Raw genomic sequence first — 21,539 nt, forward strand, 5'->3', positions numbered from 1 at the left:
CTGCCTTGCTCCTTTTATTCATCCCCCCTCCCAGCCCCACAGCACTTATGTCCGTACCTATAATTTATTTATCCATATTGAGGGACGACAGACATGTCTGTCGTCCCTCTTAAGACCATAAACTCATTACAGGGAGGGAATGTGTCTGTTTATTGTTATAGCGTACTCTCCCAAGCGCTTAGCATGGTGCTCTGCACACAGTAAACGTTCAATAAATATGACTGAATGAATGAACAGAGTCAAGGTTGCTGGCAGAGGCCGCCCACTTCTCTGGGGGCGCCAGGGGAGCAGCAGCACAAAGGAAATCCTCACCCCAGCCCGTCCCAGCCCTCCTGAAACCTGAGCTCCCAGGATGGGGGGCCGGGGGCCCAAGCCCGGGGAGCCCCCGGAGAGGAGGGATTAGAGAGAGGTAGGGGATTTGGTCTAGCCATTTGAAAAGAGGAGAACAGCTGGGGGGCCCTTCTCTCCCCTCATGGGCTCGGCAGATCCATGAACGCTTGCTCTCACAGGAGCTTTTTCACACCAAAGCTTCTTCTAACACATGCCCTCTCAGTGGCTCTACTTCCCCGACATACAAACATCCAACGACTTTCACACGCCAAAATGGAGGCAGCATGGCATAGCGGATAGAGCATGGACCTGGGAGTCAGAAGGTCATGGGTTCTAATCCCGGCCCAATGACATGTCTGCTGTGTGACCTTGGGGAAGGCACTTCACTTCTCTGTGCCTCAGTTCCCTCGTCTGTAAAATGGGGATTGAGACTGTGAGCCCCTCGTGGGACAGGACTGTGACCAACTCGATTTGCTTGTACCTATCCCAGAGCTTAGTACAGTTCCTGGCACAAATGCCATCATCATTATTATTATCGTTATTACTATTACTACAATAGAGTTTGTAGACACATTCCCCGCCCATGAATTTACAGTCTAGAGAGGGAGACAGACATAAAAATAAATAAATAATTCACACATATGTACATAAGTGCTGTGGGGTGACTATGAAATGCCCAAAGGTCACAGATCCAAGAGCGTAGACCATGCAGAAAGGAGAGGGAGATGGGGAAAAGACGGCCTAACCATGTCCATCCTGATCTGGAAGAGGCAGGAGAAAATTTGATTCTGGGGGACTTGGTTACCACACGGTCCAGCAAAAAAGAGGAGAGACCGAAAGGAGAATCGGAAAAAACTGGCTCTGAGAAGAGAGGGCTAACTGTCAATAGTTCCTGTCTTGGTCACTGGCCACTGGGCCAGTGTGACAGGTCAACCCAGGGTCAGTCGTCCGCAGGGGCTGAGGAGAAGCCGGGCTAAGGAGGCTCGGCCAGTGGAATCTGGCAGAGAGAGGTTTCTGCACCGAGTTACGAGCCAGGAAATCAGTAGCTCCTTCCTGTCAGGTTGATTTTAGATCGTGATCCTTCTTCCTCCCACCTCCCACCATTTTGGCACTGCAAGCCAGCACGCAGGGAGGAACCAGGAGTTCCCAGGATCCCTTGCAAACATCCCTGAGCCTCCAATAATAAAATGAGAATCATAATTACGGTCATTTTAAGCTCTTACTATGTACCAAGCACTGTTCTCCGTGCCACTTTAGGTACAAGTTAATCAGGTTGCCTTGCATGGGGTTCACAGTCTAAGTAGGGGGGAGTAGGATTGAATCCCCATTTTTCAGATGCGGTAACTGAGCCTCAGAGAAGTTAAGTGACTCGTCCAAGGTCACACAGCAGACACACGGCAGAACCGGAATTAGAACCCAAGTTCTCTGACTCCCAGGCCTGTGCTCTTTCCACTAGGCTGTGCTGCTTCTCCAGTCACTCCAGTCAGGGCAATCACTCCTTGGGCCTCTAGCCAGAGTAAGACTGATGTGAGAAAAGCATCGCAAACACCAAAACAACACAACAACAACAACAACGACAACAACAATAATAATAATTGTATTTGTTTAGCACCTTCCTTGTGTCAAGCACTGGGCTAAACATCGAGGTAGATTCAGTCAGATTAGACACAGAGTCTATCCCACAAGGGGCTTACAGTCTTCTAGACTGTAAGCTCACTGTGGGCAGGGAATGTCTGCTTATTGTTATATTGTCCTCTCCCAAGCGCTTAGTACAGTGCTCTGCATACAGGAAGCACTCAATAAATACAATTGACTGACTGACCCACTCACAGGGAGAAGGAGAACAGGTATTTACAGGTGAGGAAGCTGAGGCAAGGAGAAGTCAACTGACATGCCTAAAGCCACACAGGTTAAAACCCAGGTTTCATGACTCCCAGCCCTTTGCTCTTTCCACTAGGCCATGCTGCTTCGCCTTCAAGTTATGTTCAATTAATCCAGAAAGGAATGGGAGAAGCTGGAAGAAGGGAGGGAATGTGTGTGTGTGGAAAGGCTGGAGGGAAGAGGGTGGTGGTGAATTCTCTTCTAGTGGGGCTGAAATATTTGCAAGCATTAGGATAATGAAGGGTGTGCTTGGGAGAGAAGATAGAAGAATGCAAGGTCCCTGAGGGCAGGGGCCCTGCCTTTGTAAGTGGTCTGGTTGCTGCTATGCATTCTAAATGAAGAGGAGGAGGAAGAGAGAATGAGGTAGAGACGTCCGCAGCTGTTTCTGACTCCGGGACCTAGCTTTATGGTTTGCAGAGTAGCTGAGAGAAATTCCTTTCTTTGAGCCTCAGTTTCCTTCAGGGATTGCCCGTCCTGTGCCTCAGTTTCCCTTGGGAATTGCCAGGCTCGTGCCTTAATTTCCCTAAGGGGTTACCTGGCTTGTGTGTTGGTTTCCTCCAGAGATTGGCAGGCTCCTACCTCAGTTTCCCTCTGGGGTTGCCCGACTGGCACCCCAGCTCCCAAACAAAACTGCCTCTGCCTTCCAAGGGATTTCCCCGGGTTTTTCTGAAATTCTGCAGGGCAACCTGGGCTGTGCCAAAAATAGAGCCAGGGACTGCGGATTATTGAATGTGACCCCCCCCCACCAGCACCTGGCCACTTGGTAGTACTGGGCGAGCCAATGGGATAAGAAGAATAATAATAACTGAAGCGTTTGTTAGGCACTTACTTTATGCCAAGCGCTGAGGTAATCTTGGGGTGGATATAGAATCAGATGTGTAGAAGCTGCTGTGGTGTAACTCTCCATCACTGGGTCACCCTAAGGGGACACTGAATGTTACCATGCCACTGGTGTAACTCTCCATCACTGGGTCACCCTAAGGGGACACTGAATGTTACCATGCCACTGCCAAAATGTGGTCTTATCCACACCGCTCACTCCATCCACCTGAACACCAAAGATATCAGTTTGGCTGTTGCCCCCTCCTCCTCCCATCCCATCCTTTTCCAGGAGAGGAGCAGTCAATAGAACAGCCAGTCGTTTGCAGCTGCCTAGATACTAACACATTAAGGAAGAATAGGTAAGGAGAAACCAGCACCAGGTGCTGTAAACATTAAACAGAACGACACAACAAGGGGTGGCCATTTGGCAAGCCCGATGTGATCCAGAGGACTGTGGATTCAGCCTTGGCCTTCTCAGCCAAGGCTGAATGCCACCTGAAGGTCACCATCAGTGGTGTCTTCTTGGAATAGGAAGGACAAACATTCGGATGTATACAAATGCTAAGTGAGCTGGATCCCCTCCAGGCAGCTCCTTCCTGCCCTCCCTCCCCAACCAGTAGACAATTACTCTCCCTCTCCCGTGGCTTCAAAGCCTTACTGAAGGCACATCTCCTCCAAGAGGCCTTCCCTGACGAAACCCTCTTCTCCTTTTCTTCAACTCCCATCTGCGTCGTCCTGACTCGCTCCCTTTTTCATCCCCGTTCCTAGACCCACGGCACTTATGCACTTATCTGTAATTTATTTATATTAATATCTGTCGCCCCTTCTAGACACCCCTTCAAGGGCAGCAGCATGGCTTAGTGGATAGAGCATGAGCTTGGGAGTCAGAAGGTCGGGGGTTCTAATCCCGGCTCTGCCACTTATCTGCTGTGTGACCTTGGGCTAGTCACTTCACTTCTTTGTGCTTCAGTTAATTTATCTGCAAAATGGGGATTGAGATTGGGAGCCCCACATGGGACAAGAACTGGGTCCGACCTGATTTCCACCCCAGCACTTAGTACAGTGCCTGACACCCAGTAAATCCTTAACAAATGCCACCAATGTTATTATTATACCCTTTTTCAGGCCTTGTGCATTTTTGTGTGATCAACTGTTCATTGGTATTCTGACTGCCTCACTTGTAAATATTTTTCTGTCTGTCTTCCCTGTTAGAGTGGAAGGTCCTTGTGTTCTGGAGCCATGTCTGATGCATCTGGGTGCCAAATACAGTGCTCTGCACACAATAAGTGGCCAATATATACCAATGACTGTTTTTTTCCCAAGCGCTTAGTTTTGTACGTTTCTAACAGAAACTCTTTACCAGTGGATTTAAAGCACTCCACCAGCTCACCCTCTCCTACCTTGCGTTGTTGATTTTCTTCTACAAAACCCAAATTTTTCACTCCTCTAACTTACTCACTGTACTTCTGTCTCCTCTACCCCATCGCTGACCCCTTGCCCATGTCCTTCCTCTGGCCTGGAACTCCCTCCCCCTTCATATAGGACAGACCACAACCCTCCCCACCTTCGAAGCCTTATTAAGATCACATCTCCTCCAAGAGGCCTTCCCCGACTAAATTTCCCCTGCTCCCTCTCCCTTCTGCATCGCTCTTGATCTTGGATTTACCCACCTTATTCACCCCACCCTCAGTACTTATGTACATATCCATAATTAATTTAATGTCTGTCTTCCCCTCTCTCTTGCCCTCCTTGTGGGCAGGGAACATACCTACCCACTGTTGTACTGCACTCTCTCAGGGCTCAATACAGTGCTCTGCACATGGTAAGTAATCAATAAAACTATTAACTGCTTTGTAGCCAGTGGGTGCTCAATAAATGTCATTGAGTGAATGAACCTGGGCCTTCAGGAGACCTGAGTTCTACTCTCAGCTCCACCACCATCCTGCTGGATAAACTTGGGCAAGTCACCTGACTTTTATGGGCCCTAATTTTCTTATCTATAAAATGGGTATTCAGTATCTCTTCCTCCCCTCCCTCAGACTAAGCCCCATGTGGGACAGAGACTGGGTTCTATCTGCTGATCCTTTATCTATCCCAGTACTTAGTACAGTGCTTGACATTCTTGGTATTATCCTCAACTCATCTCTCATTCAACCCACGCATTCAATCTGTCACCAAATCCTGTCAGTTCTAATTGCTCAGCATCACTAAATTCCATCCTTTCCTCTCCATCCAAACTACGTTAATTCAAGCACTTATCCTATTTTACCTTGATTATTGCATCTGCTTCCTCGCTGACCTCCCAGCCTCCTGCCTCTCCCCACTCTGGTCCATACTTTAGTCTGCTGCCCGGATCAGTTTTCTACAAAAACCCCCACTCCATGTTTCCTTCCTCCTCCAGTGGTTGCCCACTGCTGCATGGAACAGAAACTCTTTACTGTCAGCTTTAAAGCACTCAATCACCTTGCCTCCTCCTACCTTACCTCCCGGATTTCCTACAATCCAGCCTGCACATTCCACTCCTCTAATATCAACCTACTCATTGTACCTCAATCTAGTCTATCTCAACACTGACCCCCAGACTCTCTCGCCCACGTCCTGCCTCTTCATGTCCGACATAATCACTCTCCCCACCTTGAAAGCCTTATTAAAAGCACATCTCTGAAAGGCCTTTTCCCTAAGCTCTCATTTCCTCTTCTCCCACTCCCTTCTGCATTTCCCATGCACTTGGATTTGCACCCTTTATTCACCCCTCCCTCAGTCCCATCGCTCTTAAGGTTCATGTGTAATTTATTTAATGTCCGTGTCCCCGTGAGGACGCTAAGCTCACTGTAGGCAGGGATGTGCCTACCAACTCTGTTACACTGCACTCTCTCAAGCTCTGCACCCAGTAAGTGCTCAGTAAATACGATCGATCGAATGAATTAATGAATTTGTAAGTCCTCTAGGCTGTAAACTCATTTACTACAATGTCATATTTTACTCTCCCAAATGCTTAGTACAGCGCTCTGCACACAGTAAGCGTTCAGTAAGTACCACTGATTAACTAAAGTGTTGAGGACAGAGCAGGGCTACCCCAGATTGGGCCACATCCCCAGGTTCTGAGAAGCAGCCTGCCTAGTGGCAAGAGCAGGGGCTTGGGAGTCAGAGGTCATGGGTTCTAATCCCAACACTGCCACTTTGTCTGCTGTGTGACCTTGGGCTTCTCTGTGACTCAGTTGCCTCATCTGTAAAATGGGGATTGGGACTGTGAACCCCATGGCAGGACAGGGACTGTGTCCAACTTGATTACCTTGTATCTATCCCAGCACTCAGAACAGTGCTTGGCACATATGTAAGTGCTTAACAAATACCACCATTATTATTAAAGAAGGTAGGAAACGACTGGGAGAGATGGGTAATGGGAGGCAACTTGGACTGGATAAGAGGAACTATCAATTCTCCTGATGGAGAGGGAGAGGAGTTGCACCACAACTCTGCCCCTGCCCTTGCCCCAGGGCAGAGGTTGCCCTCCCCAGTGTCTCATTGGAATGGAACCAGAGCCCTGCCTGCAGGAGGTGAGGGTGGAGAGGAGGGAATTCCACAAAGGAAACAGACGGTCGACGGGTTGATTTTTGTTTTGTGGGTTTTTTTTTTTTACAACTTTAAATACGGAATATAAATTAATTTTACATTTAAAAAATAAAAGCCAAAAAAATAATAATCACCGACTTTACAAACTGAAGGAAGCGGATCTTCAAGGAGGCGAAGGGGTGGGGAGGTTGCGGAAAGCCCTGGGGGCAGGAGAGAGGTAAGCCGCTGGAGCGGCTCTGGGATATGGGCCACCTGACCAACCGATGGATGGGGGTTGGGGGAGAGGTCTATGGCCTATGGGGGCCGGTTAGGTCAGACTCCACTGGATGAGCTTGGGGAGGCTCAGGTAAGCCCTTTGGGAGTGGGGGGCCCCCTTTCTCCCCTAACTCCGCCTACTAGTTTTCTTGCTCCCTCCAGGAACGGGAAATGCATTAGTGAAGGAAGGCCCTGTTCAGTAAAGGGAACCACCCCTGACTCCCATGTGACCCACAGCCCATTCCGGCCCCCCCAGACCTTGGGGGGGGCGGGGCAGGGTGCAACCTGTCACCTGTGGCCCCCTCCCCCGAGAGTCTTCGGGAAACTTGGGAGAGGCGGGGCGACTGAAAGAACCACGGATCAAGAGTCTAGAGGAAGGAAGGAGGGGTGGGAAGATTCAGGGTGGAGGAGGGAGAAGTGAGTGGCAGGAAAAAAACTAAAGAAAAGGGGAGAGGGCCAGGGTAAGGATTAGATGACCCTTGGCTTCCCTCACCCCAGAAAGCAAACTGCTTTCTCTCCTGCCCACCTGAGATGACCCCCTCCCCACCCTGACCCCGACCTCCCAAGAGGCCAACACCCAGTTGCTCTCCCTGCAGACCCTGGTTCTGAAGGGTCCATTTTAAAAAAACAAAACAGTTTGTACATATAAAGTGAAGTAACTGAGTGCGAGGGCTGGGGCTGCCCAGGCATCCTGGGGCAGGGGCAGGGGCAGGGGGCAGAGGGTGGCAGATCTGCTCCAGCCCCGGTCCCCCAGACCGGGACAGGGCCGGCCTAGGAAGCGTTGTCCACCCGTGGCTATTGGCAGATCTTCCCCAAGTCCCTGTGCCCTGCTGTGGGGTCCCTGCCGGGGCCGGTTGCGGGTAGGGAATAGTGGGGCGCCTGGGGGTTGCGGGGAGACAGGTCGGCCTCCCTGCACCGCAGGCTTTCCTCCCTTTCATCGGCAGAGGTGGATCGCGGGTTGTCCAGATGATGAGCGAGAGGTTTGCAGGCCTTCGGCTTCCTTTCCCCAGTTCTTGCGGAGAGAGGCAGAGGGGCTGAGGGGAGGGTCTCTGACAGGATGAGGAGGAAGAAGAGGAGGAGGTCGGGGGGGGAGGGGGGAGCACCAGTTGTCGTCCGAATCAGGCACCGAGACAGACAGACGGAACAATATTTTCACTCCAAGGACCCCATGGGGGCAATACAGCAAATACCATATTAAATAAACCTGCAAGTCCAACAGAGAAAGGTTTCGTCACATTAGTGGTCCCGCTCAGAAGCATGGTTTACCCTCCCCTCGGGCCTCTTGAGATCGGGGACAGGGCCTCCCCCGCCCGGATCATCAGCCCCCCGCCCTGGGCCCAGCCCCCTTAAGCCTCGGCCCACCGGGTAAGGGGATGATGGAACCCCGTGGGGCCCAGGATTTGGAGGGCCGGGGAGCTGCAGAGCAGCGTGTGCCCGACACGGGGTGGTGGAGGGCACGCGGAGGTGAAGCTGGCCAGTCGCATCCAGTACCTGTCTGTTTCTCTGTCCTCTGTAGGCAGTCCCTACGCCATGAGGCTCTCCTTCAGTGCTTTCTTGTCGTGGGTGTGCTTGAACTTCCGGTGTTTCCCCTTGGGCGGCCGCCGGACCCGCGGCTTCCAGGGGGTCACGGCCCCTGAGGGGAGACAGGAGAGAATCCGGTCATTCTCTGAGGAGTGGCGGGAGGGGGAGCAACAGGGCAGTGGACCTCAGGTGGGCCCCAGGGCACAGGAGAGTGGTGGGTACTCTGTACCCTGGGGCCAGTTGAGATAATGGCTGCCCAAGACCGGCCTAGGTTCTCCAGCCCTGGAAGGACCCCACCCTGGCAACCCATCCTCACCTTGGTACACCCGGGGCTTCCCTGAGCTGCGGACCAAGGACCGAGGAGCCACCACCGTCTCACACTTGCACGCCATGTGATCCTCCAGCACCACGATGGCTTTCTTAAAGGTCGGCTTCTTCCTGGTGATTTCAATCTTCCTCACCTGTGGTGCAGGAGGAGGGGGGAGATTCCAAACCCGTCCTGTCAGAGCGGGGGTGGGAGGTCGGGGGTCGGGGCTTAACTGCAGCCCCCCTCCCTGCCACGCTTGCCTGGCCGGGCCTCAGCCTGCTGTTCTGTTTTTCTTTCCTCGAAAGCCCCTCCGAGCACGCTCCAGGCACGCTCTGTCAGACCCTTCAGCCTGAACAATAGCGAGACCTCTCACTTCCCACGGCCTGACCTCTGCCCTCCTGTTTGCTTTTTTCCAGCAAAACAAGCCCTCCCCCTTCCCCAAGACCCCGGCTGCCTCCTCCCACCCAGGACCAGGGAAGGTGTTTCGGGCCCCAAAGGCATCCGAGGCCCACTGGCTCAGGCCCGAGGGATGCGGTTCCTCCCTGGGGGATGGGGACGGTCAGGGAGCAAGAGCGGGGGAGACCAATCGCTGAGCTGGGGGCACTGGGTGAAGACGGCTCAGTTGCTGTCAGCTGACGGCCGGTCGGAGGGGAAGTCAGCGGAGGGAAGATGGGATGATGCCATAGCCGGGTCTCCGAGGTCACAGAGTTGAGGGGCCCTGACAGACAGGACTTCGGGACCGGATGGCCAGGGGATCAGCTTGCCCGGGGCCCAGTCCAGCTGCAATGTCGGGGTTTGCCGGAGAAGGGAAGAGCGGGTCAGGGTGGAGGACAAGAGCCCTGGGCCCGTACCTGGACGTGTCTCAGCTGCACCTTGGAGGGACGGCAGCGCACGTTACGGTTGTTGCAGCAGCCAGAACAGCGTTGAACCTCCACGCAGGGCGGCCACACCAGGAAGTTGGCGTTGGTGGGGTCCACGAGGCGCCGGGAGATCTCGAACACCTCCGTCCGGGTCTTGCATTCGGCAATCACGGCCGGCAGGGCCCCGGCCGTAGCCTTGTTCACGTCCTCGGGCCTGTTCACATTCCCTGGGGAGGGCAGGAGGGAGGCGGTCGGACAGGCTCTGCTGGCCGTGCCCACGGTGTCCTCTACGGCCGGGGACAGCCCAATCCTCGGTCTCTGGGGGATGGGGGCGGTGAGGGAAGAGGCGCGGGGGAAGGCGAGCGACTGAATCCAGGCGATGCTGGAATCCAGAACAGCACCGGAGGCTCTTGGAGAGCCAGGTCTCACATTGGTATTTTCTTCTTTTCTGTTCTTAAGGTATTTGTTAAACGCTACATGCTAGCACTCTACTAAGCACTGGGGCAGATACAAGCTAATCAGCTCGGACACAGTCCATGTCCCACTTGCAGCTCAGAGTCTTAATCCCCATTTTACAGATGAGGGAACTGAGGCTCAGAAGGCAAACGACTTGCCCGAAGTCACACAGCGGACAAGTGACGGGGCGGGGATTAGAACCAAGTTCCTTCTGAGTTTCATGGCATTTAGCGCTTGCTTTGTGGCTGGGTCCATGTTGCCCAAACCCACCTGGTGACTGCGCCCACGTACTCCAGTTATGGTCCAACCTCTGCCTCCTGGGCAGAAGTAGGATGGTCACAGGCCTCCTGGGAAGGCATTTCCACCCCTGGGAATTCTAGGCTTTGTGGGGACTTGTGCCTTTATGAGGCCGGGGGGCCGGGGCCCTAACGAGGGTGTGGTAGCTGGGGTCCCACCACCACAAACCCATGGCTTAGCCTGTCTGGTGGAAGGAGCCCGTCATTGGGCAGGGATTGTCTCTATCTGTTCCCGAATTGTACATTCCAAGTGCTTAGTCCAGTGCTCTGCACATAGTAAGCGCTCAATAAATACTATTGAATGAATGAGGGTCCAGGATGGGGTCCGCCACCTGGACTGAGAAGTGGAGTTGACCACCAATTCCATCAGCAACCTCCTCCCTCACTGCAGAAAGCACCAGTAGTAATGATAATAATAATGTTGGTATTTGTTAAGCGCTTACTATGTGCCGAGCACTGTTCTAAGCGCTGGGGTAGACACAGGGGAATCAGGTTGTCCCACGTGGGGCTCACAGTCTTAATCCCCATTTTACAGATGAGGGAACTGAGGCACCGAGAAGTTAAGTGACTTGCCCAAAGTCACACAGCTGGCAAGTGGCAGAGCTGGGGTTCGAACCCATGACCTCTGACTCCAAAGCCCCGTGCTCTTTCCAGTGAGCCACGCTGCTTCTCTAGTAGGAAAGCACCAGTAGTAGTAAGAATATTCATCATTTTTAAGTGCCTACTGTGTGCTGAGCACTGTACTAATTGTCTCCCTTTATTGCTGAATTGTATTTTTCAAGCAGTTAGTACAGTGCTCTGCACACAATAAGTGCTGAATAAATACGATTGAATGGATGAAAGCAAGACCTGGGAAAAAAATACACAGGTGGGAGCTAGACACAGTCCCTCTGTATGGGCAAGGGCAGGGTGGAACCTGGAGCTTCAGAAGGTTGAGAAGCCCCGTGGCCTATTGGCTAGATTGTGGGCCTAGGAATTGGAAGGACCTGGGTTCTAATCCTGTCTCTGCCGCATGTCTGCTGTGGGACCTTGGGTAGGTCACCTCATTTCTCTGGGCCTCGGCTAGGTCATCTGTAAAATGGGGATCAAGACTGTGAGCCCCATGTGAGACACGGACTGCGTCCAACCTGACTATCGTGTATCTACTCTAGTGCTTAATACAGTGCCTGGCACATAATACGTGCTTAACAAATACTAAAAAAATGGCTTGCTGCAGACCAGCGGGTGCTGTGGCGGGGAGACCTCTGGCTTCCCTCAAGAGAGGGGACCACCCAGGCCTTGAGTTGTTGCTGCCCAGCTGAATTAGGCCTGCTATGCTGGGCCAGTTCCCCTTGGCCTCGGCGGTCCAGCCCAACGTCCACGGCAGGGGGGAAGCGATCGGACTGAATGACTTCCACTCCCCACAGATGGGCACCCAGCCACACCCTCCCTCTTTTTTTTTTTTGGTATTTGTTAAGAGCTTACTATGTGCCAGGCACCATACTAATCGCTGGGGTAAATAAGAGACAGTTTGGTTGGATGCAGTCCCTGTCCCCCAGAGGTTCACAGTCTGTTCCCATTTTACAGGTGAGGTAACTGAGGCATAGAGATGTTAAGTCCAAAGTCACAGTTCATTGTAGGCAGGGAATGTGTCTTATTGTTATATTGTAATCTCCCAAGCTTAGCACAATGCCTTTTACAGTCAATAGATATGATGGAAGGAATGAATGGATAAGTGGAGCCAGGATTAGAACCCAGGTCCTTCCGCCCCCCCGCGCCCGTGCTCTTGCCGTTAGTCACCCTGCTTCAGCTCGAGCGGCGGCACCCACCACCCACAGGTGCAGAGCCAACCAACACCCCCCTGGGCCGGCCCCCCAATTCCGCCCAGCCGGGACGCTTACCTAGGTCCCGCTTCTGCCGGGACAAGACAGCCATGTCGCCATCAGAATGGGATTGGGTTAAATTCAGCTCCAACTCGGTAACATCTTCCTCTGCAAGAGAGAAACATTCATCCGGTTAGGAACCGTTGCGGGGCGGGGGGGGGGAAGGGGCGGGAACCGGCCAAAGGCCCCTGCAGACCCCTGCCTTCACCCCTTCTCCTCGGGAAGGGGCGAGGGGTCCCAGAGAGGCAGGGGAGGGAGGGGCAGCAGCGGTGCTAAGGGACGGAGTGGCTGTTCCCTCTTCCAGCCTGCCAACCCCACCCCGTGGTCCAGCCCAATTCTGGGCCCGAGCCCACTGAGGCGAGTTAAAAATAACCCTTCCCCTCCGCTACTGTAAGGGGAGGCTCCGGCCCCGGAGGCTGGGCCGGGCAAGGACCGAGAGCATTCAGGCGGTTTCCAGTGCCCCTCCACCCTGGCTTTCCCATAGGAAGTGCTGAATGGAGACATTCCCAGAAGCCCCAGGGGGATGGGGGAGGCTCCGACCCGGGCCCCTCCAGAGCCCCGGACAATAGCCGCACTCGGAGAGAATGCCGTCCTAGCGGCGGGGGCTTTCCGCCCGGGGCCCTGGCCGGGCCCCGCTGAGGAGAGGATGGACGTCAGCACCGCCAGGAGGGCAGTCGATGGCGACGGGGTCCCCAGGCGGCCTCTGGGGGGCTTTGAGGATTGGGTGGGGAGCGCTTGCCCCTCCGGAGGGGCCGCCTCGGGGCCCGCCTGTCCGACTCCAGAGGGGCAGAGCCCCCGGCTCCTGTGCCCCTGCGCCCCTCTCCCCCGCGGCCCGAACCCTCGCTTTCCCATCCTGGGGTCACGCAGCCACTGGCCAACGCCCAGCCTCGGACTGACCCTTCCGGCCAGGCTGGGCTCCGGTAAGGGTCTGGCTCTGGGGACAGGCTCGTGGCCGGGGCGTTTCCGTCCCAGTCCTGATTGCTCCCCCAGGGGAGAACCTGCCCCTCTCCTATCCCTTCTCCCTCCTTGCTCTGGAATCTTGGGACGTGGCCTCGCCGGGGGGAGGCCGGAGGAGGTGGCCTGGAGTCCCGGGAGCAGCAGAATGGGCGAGGGGCGTGGGGAGGGTGCTCTCTGTGGAAAGGTCAAGTCAGTTTGTAAAACGTGGCCAAACTCTTGACTTGAAACAAGTCGGCTATTGACCTCCCCACCTCCGTCCTCCAGTCCCCTTTTCCCCACTGCCCGCCCTGGGGTCCGGGGAGGGACAGGCTGGAGGTTGGGGAGGGCCGCCTTGGAAAAAGGCAGGAATGCTAAATTTGGAAGTTGCCCCATTGTGTGGCTCGGGGGCTGGGAGCACGGAGGCGGGCAGAGACCGCGTCGTGGTTCCGCAGGGGCAAAACAATAGACCGGCACAGCTGGGGCCCTCCCCCTGCCATCCGCCCCCCCACCCCCACCCCCACCCCAGCACAGGCTGGTTTGAAAGGGAGCGGGAATGCTTTTGAGAGTGCGCCAGTGGGTCCGGCTGGTAGAGGAAACAAAAGCAGGAAATTCTGTTCCCCCGTAGATAGTGTCTCGGCAAGGATTACAAAGCTACAAACAGACAAAACCCTAGAGAGAAGGGAGCCGGGGACTGTGGGCGGCTGGAGGGGGGCCGAAGGCCGGGGCCGGGGGCCAGGCGGCCCGCGGGGGACCAAGGGTTAGAATAGAATGGAATTTGCTCTGAAGACAACGTTTATAAATACCTTCCTGCCCCGGCCTGCTGGCCCTGCCACGTGTGTGCCAGGGAGCACGTGCCAGTCTGCCACGCTCTGCAGTGGCATTAGCTGGGGTGCCCTGGGGCCCAGCCAGGTGTTCCTAGAGGGCAAGGCCGGTGGCCAGAACGAGCTGCTGTTTAATCATCGCTTACCCCCGCCCTTCACACCCCTACTCTAACCCACCTGGGCACCCCTCATGGCCTAGTGGATAGAGCACAGGCCTGGGAGTCAGAGGACCTGGGTTCTAATACCGACTCTGCCATTTGCCTGCTGCGTGGCTTTAGACGAGTCACTTCACTTGTCTATGCTTCAGTTTCCTCATCTGTAAAATGGGGATTCAATCCCCATCCTCCTTCCTACTTAGTCTGTGAGCCCAATGTAGGAGAGGGATTGTTGTCCAGCCCGATGAACCTTTATCTACCCCAGGGCTCAGAAAGGTGCTTGGCCTATGGTAAGTGCTTAACAAATACCATAATTATTATCTCACCTTCTGGAACAGTCCCTTGACCCCTGTCCTGCATGCCATCATCCGCCCCGACTATTGATAATAATACCTGTAGCGCTCGTTTAGCGCTTACTATGTGCCAAGCACTGGGGTAGATGCCATGCAATCAGAGCAGAGTCCCTGGGCCCACAGGGAGCTCACAGTCTAAGGTGGGAGGAAGAATAGGTATTGAATCCCCATTTCACAGATAGGGAAATTGAGGCCCAGAGAAGTGAAGTGACTTGACCAAGGTCACAGAGCAGGCAAGGAGTGGAGCTGGGATTAGAACCCAGGTCCACTGACTCCCAGGCCTGTGTTTTTTCCACTAGACCATGCTGCTTCACTATTCCCTCTCCCAGCTCCTCTGAGGTCCTGGACTAGCTCTCTCTAGGCTTTTTTTTATGGTATTTGTTAAATGTTTACCATGTGCCTGGCACTGTACTAAGCGCTGGGGAAGATTCGAGCTGATCAGGTTGGTCACGGTTCCTGTCCCACCCGGGGCTCAGAGTATTAATCCCCATTTTACAGATGAGGGACTGAGACTTGCCCAGGGTCACTGCACAGAGTGGCCGAGCCAGCCTTAGAACCCAGGCCCTTCTGACTCCCAGGCCTGTGCTTAATAGATCCACTAAGCCACGCTGCTTCTCATCTCCTCTGCTTGGATCCCCCTCAGCCACGAGAGTGTTTTCTTCACCCATTCCGTTATACTGTACTCTCCCAAACGCTCAGTACAGTGCTCTGCACTCAAGAGATATCACTGATTGATTCTGCCCGACCTCCAGGATCGCCTGCACCGGGCAGGCCCAGGCCTCTGTGGGCCGCCCCACCCATCCCTCGCTCCCTCAGCCCCCGGGGCTCGTGGCGATGACGAGGGTTTGGTGTGGACAAGATTTACCTACGGAGTCTATCTGCAGGAGACGCTGGAGGTCGCCGATGGACCGGATGGAGCGGTCGCTCAGCATCTCGAAGATCTCCTCAGGGATGGGATCCCCCTGCAGGGCAGAGGGAAAAAACTTTGAGCCCAGAGTCGGTCAGGCGGCCCCTCGACCCTCCCGGGCCCGAGCCGAGACGGAGGCTTCTGGGAGAGAGGGGGATCCGCCCTCCGCCTGCCCGGCGCTGGGGACCTCCTCCGGGTGGGAAGCTCCCAAATCAAGGGCCTTCCGCCGCGTCGACGGGCGCGGGCAAGCTGCCTTCGGAGCTGGAGGGAGTCCCCCTTTGGGAGAGCCCAGGAGCCTGGAATTCACTCATCCTGGGCCCAGCCAAATCCTATTTTTAGATTTCCACACTGGCCTATTACCAAAACTACTTGAAACCTAATAAGGGGTTTGTTTGCCGTTCACAACCACACAGAAGCCACAAGGCCCGCCGTCCCACAGCGGCACGAGGCCGGGGCACGGGGCTGGGAAGTCAGAAACCCAAAACCCGGGCCCCATCGAGGTAACCTTTTGGTGATGTCACGGGCCGGATCCCGGTGTCGGTAAACACCGGGTTCCAATTTTCCCAGGCAGTGGATTGTCGACGGCCATTCCTGGGGGAATTCCCTGGTGCAACACCAGGGAGAAGAGGCTGGAGCAGGTGAAGAAAAAGCCAGGCTTCCAGAGAACGGACCAATGGAGTCCCTGAATGTTTGAGTCGGCACCAGTTTGCATGCATACCCGCGTGTGTGTGTATGCGCGCGTGCACACACACAGGGTTTCTCTTTGCTAAGGCACTGGATGGAGGAAACATGATTCTTTCAGCTGCCTGTATAACTACACCATTGGGAAAAGGAGACGTGTCTTCCTCCAAAAGGTTTCCTAGATGGTTATCGCCCGGGCTTGGACTGACTCTCTGCTTGCTTCAGGCTGGGCTGTCTTTGCCCCTGCCAGGCAGGGAGGGGCAAGAATATTAGCTGGCTGAGGCTCGGTCAGCCCCGGTCTTCTCAGCTCTCCCGTGAGTCTGGGGGTCGGCAATGACCGCAGCATAAGCGGCCGAGAACGCAGGCCTCTTTGCCTCTCTTATCCCAAGCCAGTAAGGACGGGCAGACCAGTGATTGAGATGGGAAAGGCACAAACCCCAATCTGGATCCCTCTAACTACCTTGGGGAAAATGTCGGGGGCCAGGGTCGGGGGGAGAGGACGTGGAGCCTCCCTGCTCCCTCCAGATCTGGCTGGTCCCCCAGCACTTCTCCCCCGCTGCCACCTGAGCTGAGAGTTATGGGCGAAGGCATTCGGTTACCGAGCTGGCACCAGCAGGGGTGGGATGGGTGGGCTGGCAGGCTCCACGGTGTGTGTGTGGGGGGGAAATGTGACCTTGGCCGCGGAGGAGGGGTAGCAATGCCAGGCCGTGAGCTTTCGAAAGGGCAAGGGCAGAGCGATGACCGCAGAGGGGCCTGGGAACCAGGCTTCATTAAACGGGCTCGCTGGCGTAGCCGTGCCCCTTCCTGAGGTCCCAGGGTTGGACCAGGGAGTCCCAGCAGCCTGGCTCGATGTGGACAGGGAATGTGTCTGTTTATCGTCGTGTCATACTCTCCCAAGAGCTTAGACCAGTGCTCTGCACACAGTAAGCACTCTGACTGACTGGAAGAGGAAGGGGCTGCCACCTGAGGGGGAGAGAGGCGGGGCCTGATATGTATGAGAATGACCTAGGGAGGAACTGGTTCACTTTGGGAGGGGAATAGAGGCAGAGAACGGGGTCGGGGTGGGGTCGGGGGGAGAGAAAGGAGCCAGGACCAAGTCAAAGAATAAGCTTTTTCCCCTCCACTGCAGCTGCAGAAGGAAGGCCACACTTCTGGGAGCAGGTTAATTACCTCCTTCTAACTGTGCGGGGATGGGATCAAAGGGGCCCGTTGTCTTCATGGAGTCCTGGCTGCCCATCAAGTGCCCCGGGGCCAAATCTTGTTATTGTTGCAAGGCTATGGAATTCTCTCTGAGCAACCCCGACTCCCCACCCACCTCCCAGCCTTCCCTGGGCCGGGCACACGCAGGCACCGCCACACACGCTGCCCTGCTGGCGAGCTCGGTCGGTTGTGTCCGCACCTCTGCCTCTCGGGGCAGACAGCATGGACGGGAATGTCTGGCGCTTGGGGCTGGTCAGAATCCCTGACCCAATGCAAGGGGACAGGGTACCGGAAGCCCTCCCCACCTCTTTTCCGGCCACGGACTCTGAGCTGCGGGGCGGAGAGGGGAGCAAAAGAGCAGGTCGCCCTCTCCGCCTTCTCCCCGCACTGACTGCTTCCTCCGGGACGGGACTCTCTCTGATGGCACTGGCCAGGCGGCTGGGGACCGGGTGACGGAGGGATTTTCCCACCCTCCCTTCGGTGCTGAAGATGGCGGAAGTCACATGAGGACTGGAGTCACCCTGACCCCAGGACCAGCGTCGGCCGACGGGGTAGAGACGGGCACACGCTCCCACAGACATTCCTTCCCCTCCCTGAGGAGCTGGCCGGAGGAACTCCCTGGGACAATCCTGGTTTCCTTGGGATCGCTCCCTGTGAAAGGCCCTTCAGAGGGCCTGGGTAGATCTGGGGCAAGGCCCATTGACTGGCGGGTAAGGCAGACACGGCAGACGGGGCTACCCTTGGGCTGGGTGGGGGCAGGGGCGAGGTGGGAGGAAGAGGACGGGCTGGGCTCTCAAAACAGCATGGACCCGGCTGCTCAGCCATCAGGCGTCAAGCTCATTGCGGGCAAGGGACGTCTGCTAATTCTACTGTGCTGTGCTCTCCCTACCACTTAGTTCGGTGCTCTGCACAAAATAAGCACTCAAAAAATATCATTGACTGTCTGATTGATCAAGGGGCCTCCTCCCCAGACATGACCAAGAGGCAAGGCGCAACCCATTCTCGCTCAGGCCCCTGAAGAGTTCCCCGGCCTGGTTTTCTGCCAGAAAGGGATGGAGGGGGCGGAGTGTCCGAGGGAGAGAAATGTCACCCTTCACCTATCTCCTCTCCGGCCCCTGGGGAAAACGGAGGTAACAGGCAAGGAGGTCACTGGGAACTACGGCCCTCAACCTGCGTGACTCCGAGGTAGCAGGCCAAGAGGTCATGGGGAACTACGGCACTGGACTGTGAATCTGAATTGGCGGAGGAGAGGAGGAAGTGGGAGAGATGGGGGGCAGGTGTGCGGGTTTGGAGCGGAACGGGAGGACCTCCGCACGTGGTCCGGCGGGGAGGCTGCAAAGGGGAAACGGGGGAGTCTCTGCCTTCAGGCCTGGGGCCTCCCCACTGAGTCCACCCAGCTGACGGGGCGGGTACCTCCCAGGCCGGACCGGTGGTCTGCCCCGGGGCCTGGGGTGTTCAGCCTAAGCGTCTGGGTTGTCTGCACGGGGCAGGCGGTTTCTCAGGGGTAAAGGGATGGTATTGGGGTCGTCTGCGGGGGAAGCCTTGGCCCCGAGCGTCTCCCAGAACGCTTGGCAGGGCGCCCGGTTCCCCCTTCCCCCTAGAAGCTGAGGAGGAAGCAGCTGGGGCCGCCTGCCCGCATCCCCGACCGCAGCTGGCCACGGCCCGGGGGGCTCCCGGAAGCCAAGGATTTTGGGGGGGAAAAGGTGGAGGGAAAGGGGAGAACTCGGGTGTCCAGGGGTGGGGATGGAGAAGAGGAGGAGGAGATGCGTAGGGGGAGTAAGTGATCCCGGGAACCGGCAGAGGGGCACTGAGGCTGGGGTAAGGGTGTGGCCGAGGGTCTCCCCGGGGCCGGGACCCGCCAGAGGAAGGGGGCGGGGGGGGGGAAGCTGGGGCTTGGCCGGCTCTCGGAGGAGCTTGGAGAACAAAAGGCTCCTCCGTGGTCAAAACAACCTGCTCTGGCTCCAGCCCAGACCCCGGCCTTCAGGCCCCCCCCAAACCCCGGCCTCTTAACCCTTCCCCCGCCGGGTCCCGGTCAGCTGGAGGGCTCCGCGGGCCTGAAACCAGGCGGGGCCGGGATTGGGGCGGCTTCCCCAGGCCTCGCCCTGCCACCTTCCTCCCGCTCCGCCCCTTTCCCACCTGGGTCCCCGACCGGCCGGCCGGCCGGCCGGCGGGCCGGCCTGCCGCCTCACTGCAATGCGAAGGGGAGGGGAAAAAAAAGTCATCCGACCTGATTCCCCCCCCCACACACTCCCTAGACATTTTTATAACCCTCCTCCTCCTGCTCCCCTGCAGCTATGCATTTGCGGACGGCGCTGTTTCCCTCCCCGGGTCCCGAGGCGGAGACGGGACCCCCTCCTGCCCCCCGCCCCTCGGGCCGGGCATAAAGGGAACTGGTTCTGCTCCCCCCACGATCAGGGGGCACAACGCTCCCATCGGCCGTCGTGGCGTGTGGGACCACCCTCTCCCCACTGCCCCCCATCCCTCCCTGGGCACCCCCCGGGGCTCCATCCCCCCCACCCCCACAGGTCCTTCCCCACCCCGAGGCCGGATCCGAACCGAGCCGAGACCCCCCCTTTTTCGCCGTGCTGCACTCTCCCCAGCGCTCAGTACAGTGTCCCGCCCGGGGCAAGGGCTCAATAAAGGCGATCGAATGGATGTTCGCCGGCCAGAGCGAAGAAGGCCCCGACCTCCTTACTTCCCGTAGGGAGGGGATCCCAAGGGAGCAGGGCAAAGGCCCCCGACGGAGGGGAGCGGGATTTGCTTGGGACCCCCCTCTCCCTCCCGGTCCCGGGGTCCCCGCCATCCGACCCCGGCCAAGCCACTCACCTCCGCGCTGACCAGGGGCAGGTACCAGAGGGAGAGGAAGAGGGCCCAGCAATTCATGCCGACGCCGGCCCCGCGGCCTCGAGGCTCCGGACACGTGGGCGGGGGGCGCCTCCCTCCGGGCCCGGGGCTCAGGCCGCCGAAGCTCATCCGCATGGCCCCCCGGACCCGCTCCCCGGGCCGAGCGGGGGGCCCCCCAAAAGCATCCACGGCCCCGGGGGGGGGGGGCCGCTGAGTGTCTGCGGGCTCAGGCCGAGCCCGACCCCTCCTCCGCCCGCCTAGACGGCCGGCAGCATCGGCGGGGGGGGGCAACCGGGGCGGGGCGGGCCTGGGGAGGGGGCGGGGGGCCAGCCGCACACACACACGCAAACTTTTCCAAAGTTGCGGGCCGGGCCCGGCCTTCTTCCCGGCCGGTCGGGAACGGGGAGCAGGAGGCGCGGGAGGCCACGTGCCCCTCGACGACCCGCAGGGAGTCGCTCCGACGAGATCTCGGCCGGCGCAGAGATCTCTCTCGCTCTCTTCCTGGGTCCCGGGCCCGTCCCCCCCACCCCCCGCACCCTTCCCCGGCGGACAGGTGGCCGGGCGGGCCCCACTCCGGCTCCGGCTCCTTGCGGTGATTTTTCCTCTCCTCCTCCTCCTCCTCTTTTTGCAGAGATGGAGATGCGGTGTGTGTGTGTGTGTCGGGGGGGGGGGGGGGGTTCCCGGGGTCCGGGGCGGAGGGCTTGGCGAGGCCCGACCCCCAGGCTTGCGGGAGGAGAAGTTGCCTCCCTGCAGCCGGTCCGGTTTTTAAAGGAGAAGGGGAGAAGGCGGGCGGTGGGTGGAGGCGGCCTCGCCTTTCCTGGCCCAGAGTCAAACCGGAGGGAGGGAGGGAGGGAGGGAGGGACCGGGGGAGGAGCAGGAGGAGGAGGAGGGAGGGAGGGAAGGAGGGGAGGAGGAGGAGGAAGAAGATGATCCCCGCAGCACCAGCCCGGAGCAGCGTCCGCCCGCCCCGGCCCCGACCGGTCCCCGCGGGTGGAGGTCTGGCCTGCAAGGTGGAGGCCGGAGGGTGGAGGCCCGGGTGGGGGAGGATCCAGCCCCTCCCGCCCCCTCCCACGAAACGCCTTCTTCTCCAGCTCCTTCCCGACCCCCGCTCCCGGGGAGGAGGGCTTCTCCCTCGCCCCCCGCCCCCCTTCGCACCCATCTACTCCCCCTCCCCCCAATGTATATATTCATTCATTCATTCATTCAATCGTATTTATTGAGCGCTTACGGTGTGCTGAGCCCCAGATCCCGGGGCTGCATTTCGGAGGGGTCCTGCCGCCCCGTCCCCCGCGGTCGGGGTCCCCCCGGGCACTGCCCCGCCCCGGACGCTGCCCCCCGGACACTGGCCCCGTGGCAGCTGGCGAAGCCGTGCCAGCCCCAACCCGCAGCCACAGCGGAGCCCGCCACCCGGAGGGTAGAGAAGATGGGGAAGAGGCGCTCACGCACGCACGCGTACATCTACACACACACACACACACA

The 21,539-nt window shown here is 57.6% G+C and overlaps 1 protein-coding gene across 1 annotated transcript; it reads right to left on the bottom strand.

Moving 5' to 3' along the window:
* Positions 1-6,635: 6,635 nt before the first annotated feature.
* On the bottom strand, positions 6,636-20,339 carry PDGFB (platelet derived growth factor subunit B). Its single transcript, XM_029079520.2, has 7 exons — positions 20,043-20,339; positions 15,294-15,390; positions 12,182-12,271; positions 9,541-9,776; positions 8,699-8,843; positions 8,353-8,494; positions 6,636-8,065 (listed from the first exon to the last, which is right to left on the bottom strand). The coding sequence occupies exons 1-6, from the start codon at positions 20,193-20,195 to the stop codon at positions 8,385-8,387; spliced, it is 831 nt and encodes a 276-aa protein (XP_028935353.1). The 5' UTR covers positions 20,196-20,339; the 3' UTR covers positions 6,636-8,065; positions 8,353-8,384.
* Between the last annotated feature and the right edge of the window lie 1,200 nt (positions 20,340-21,539).

This window comes from Ornithorhynchus anatinus, chromosome 14 (genome assembly GCF_004115215.2).
Source record: "Ornithorhynchus anatinus isolate Pmale09 chromosome 14, mOrnAna1.pri.v4, whole genome shotgun sequence".
Lineage (NCBI taxonomy): Eukaryota > Metazoa > Chordata > Mammalia > Monotremata > Ornithorhynchidae > Ornithorhynchus > Ornithorhynchus anatinus.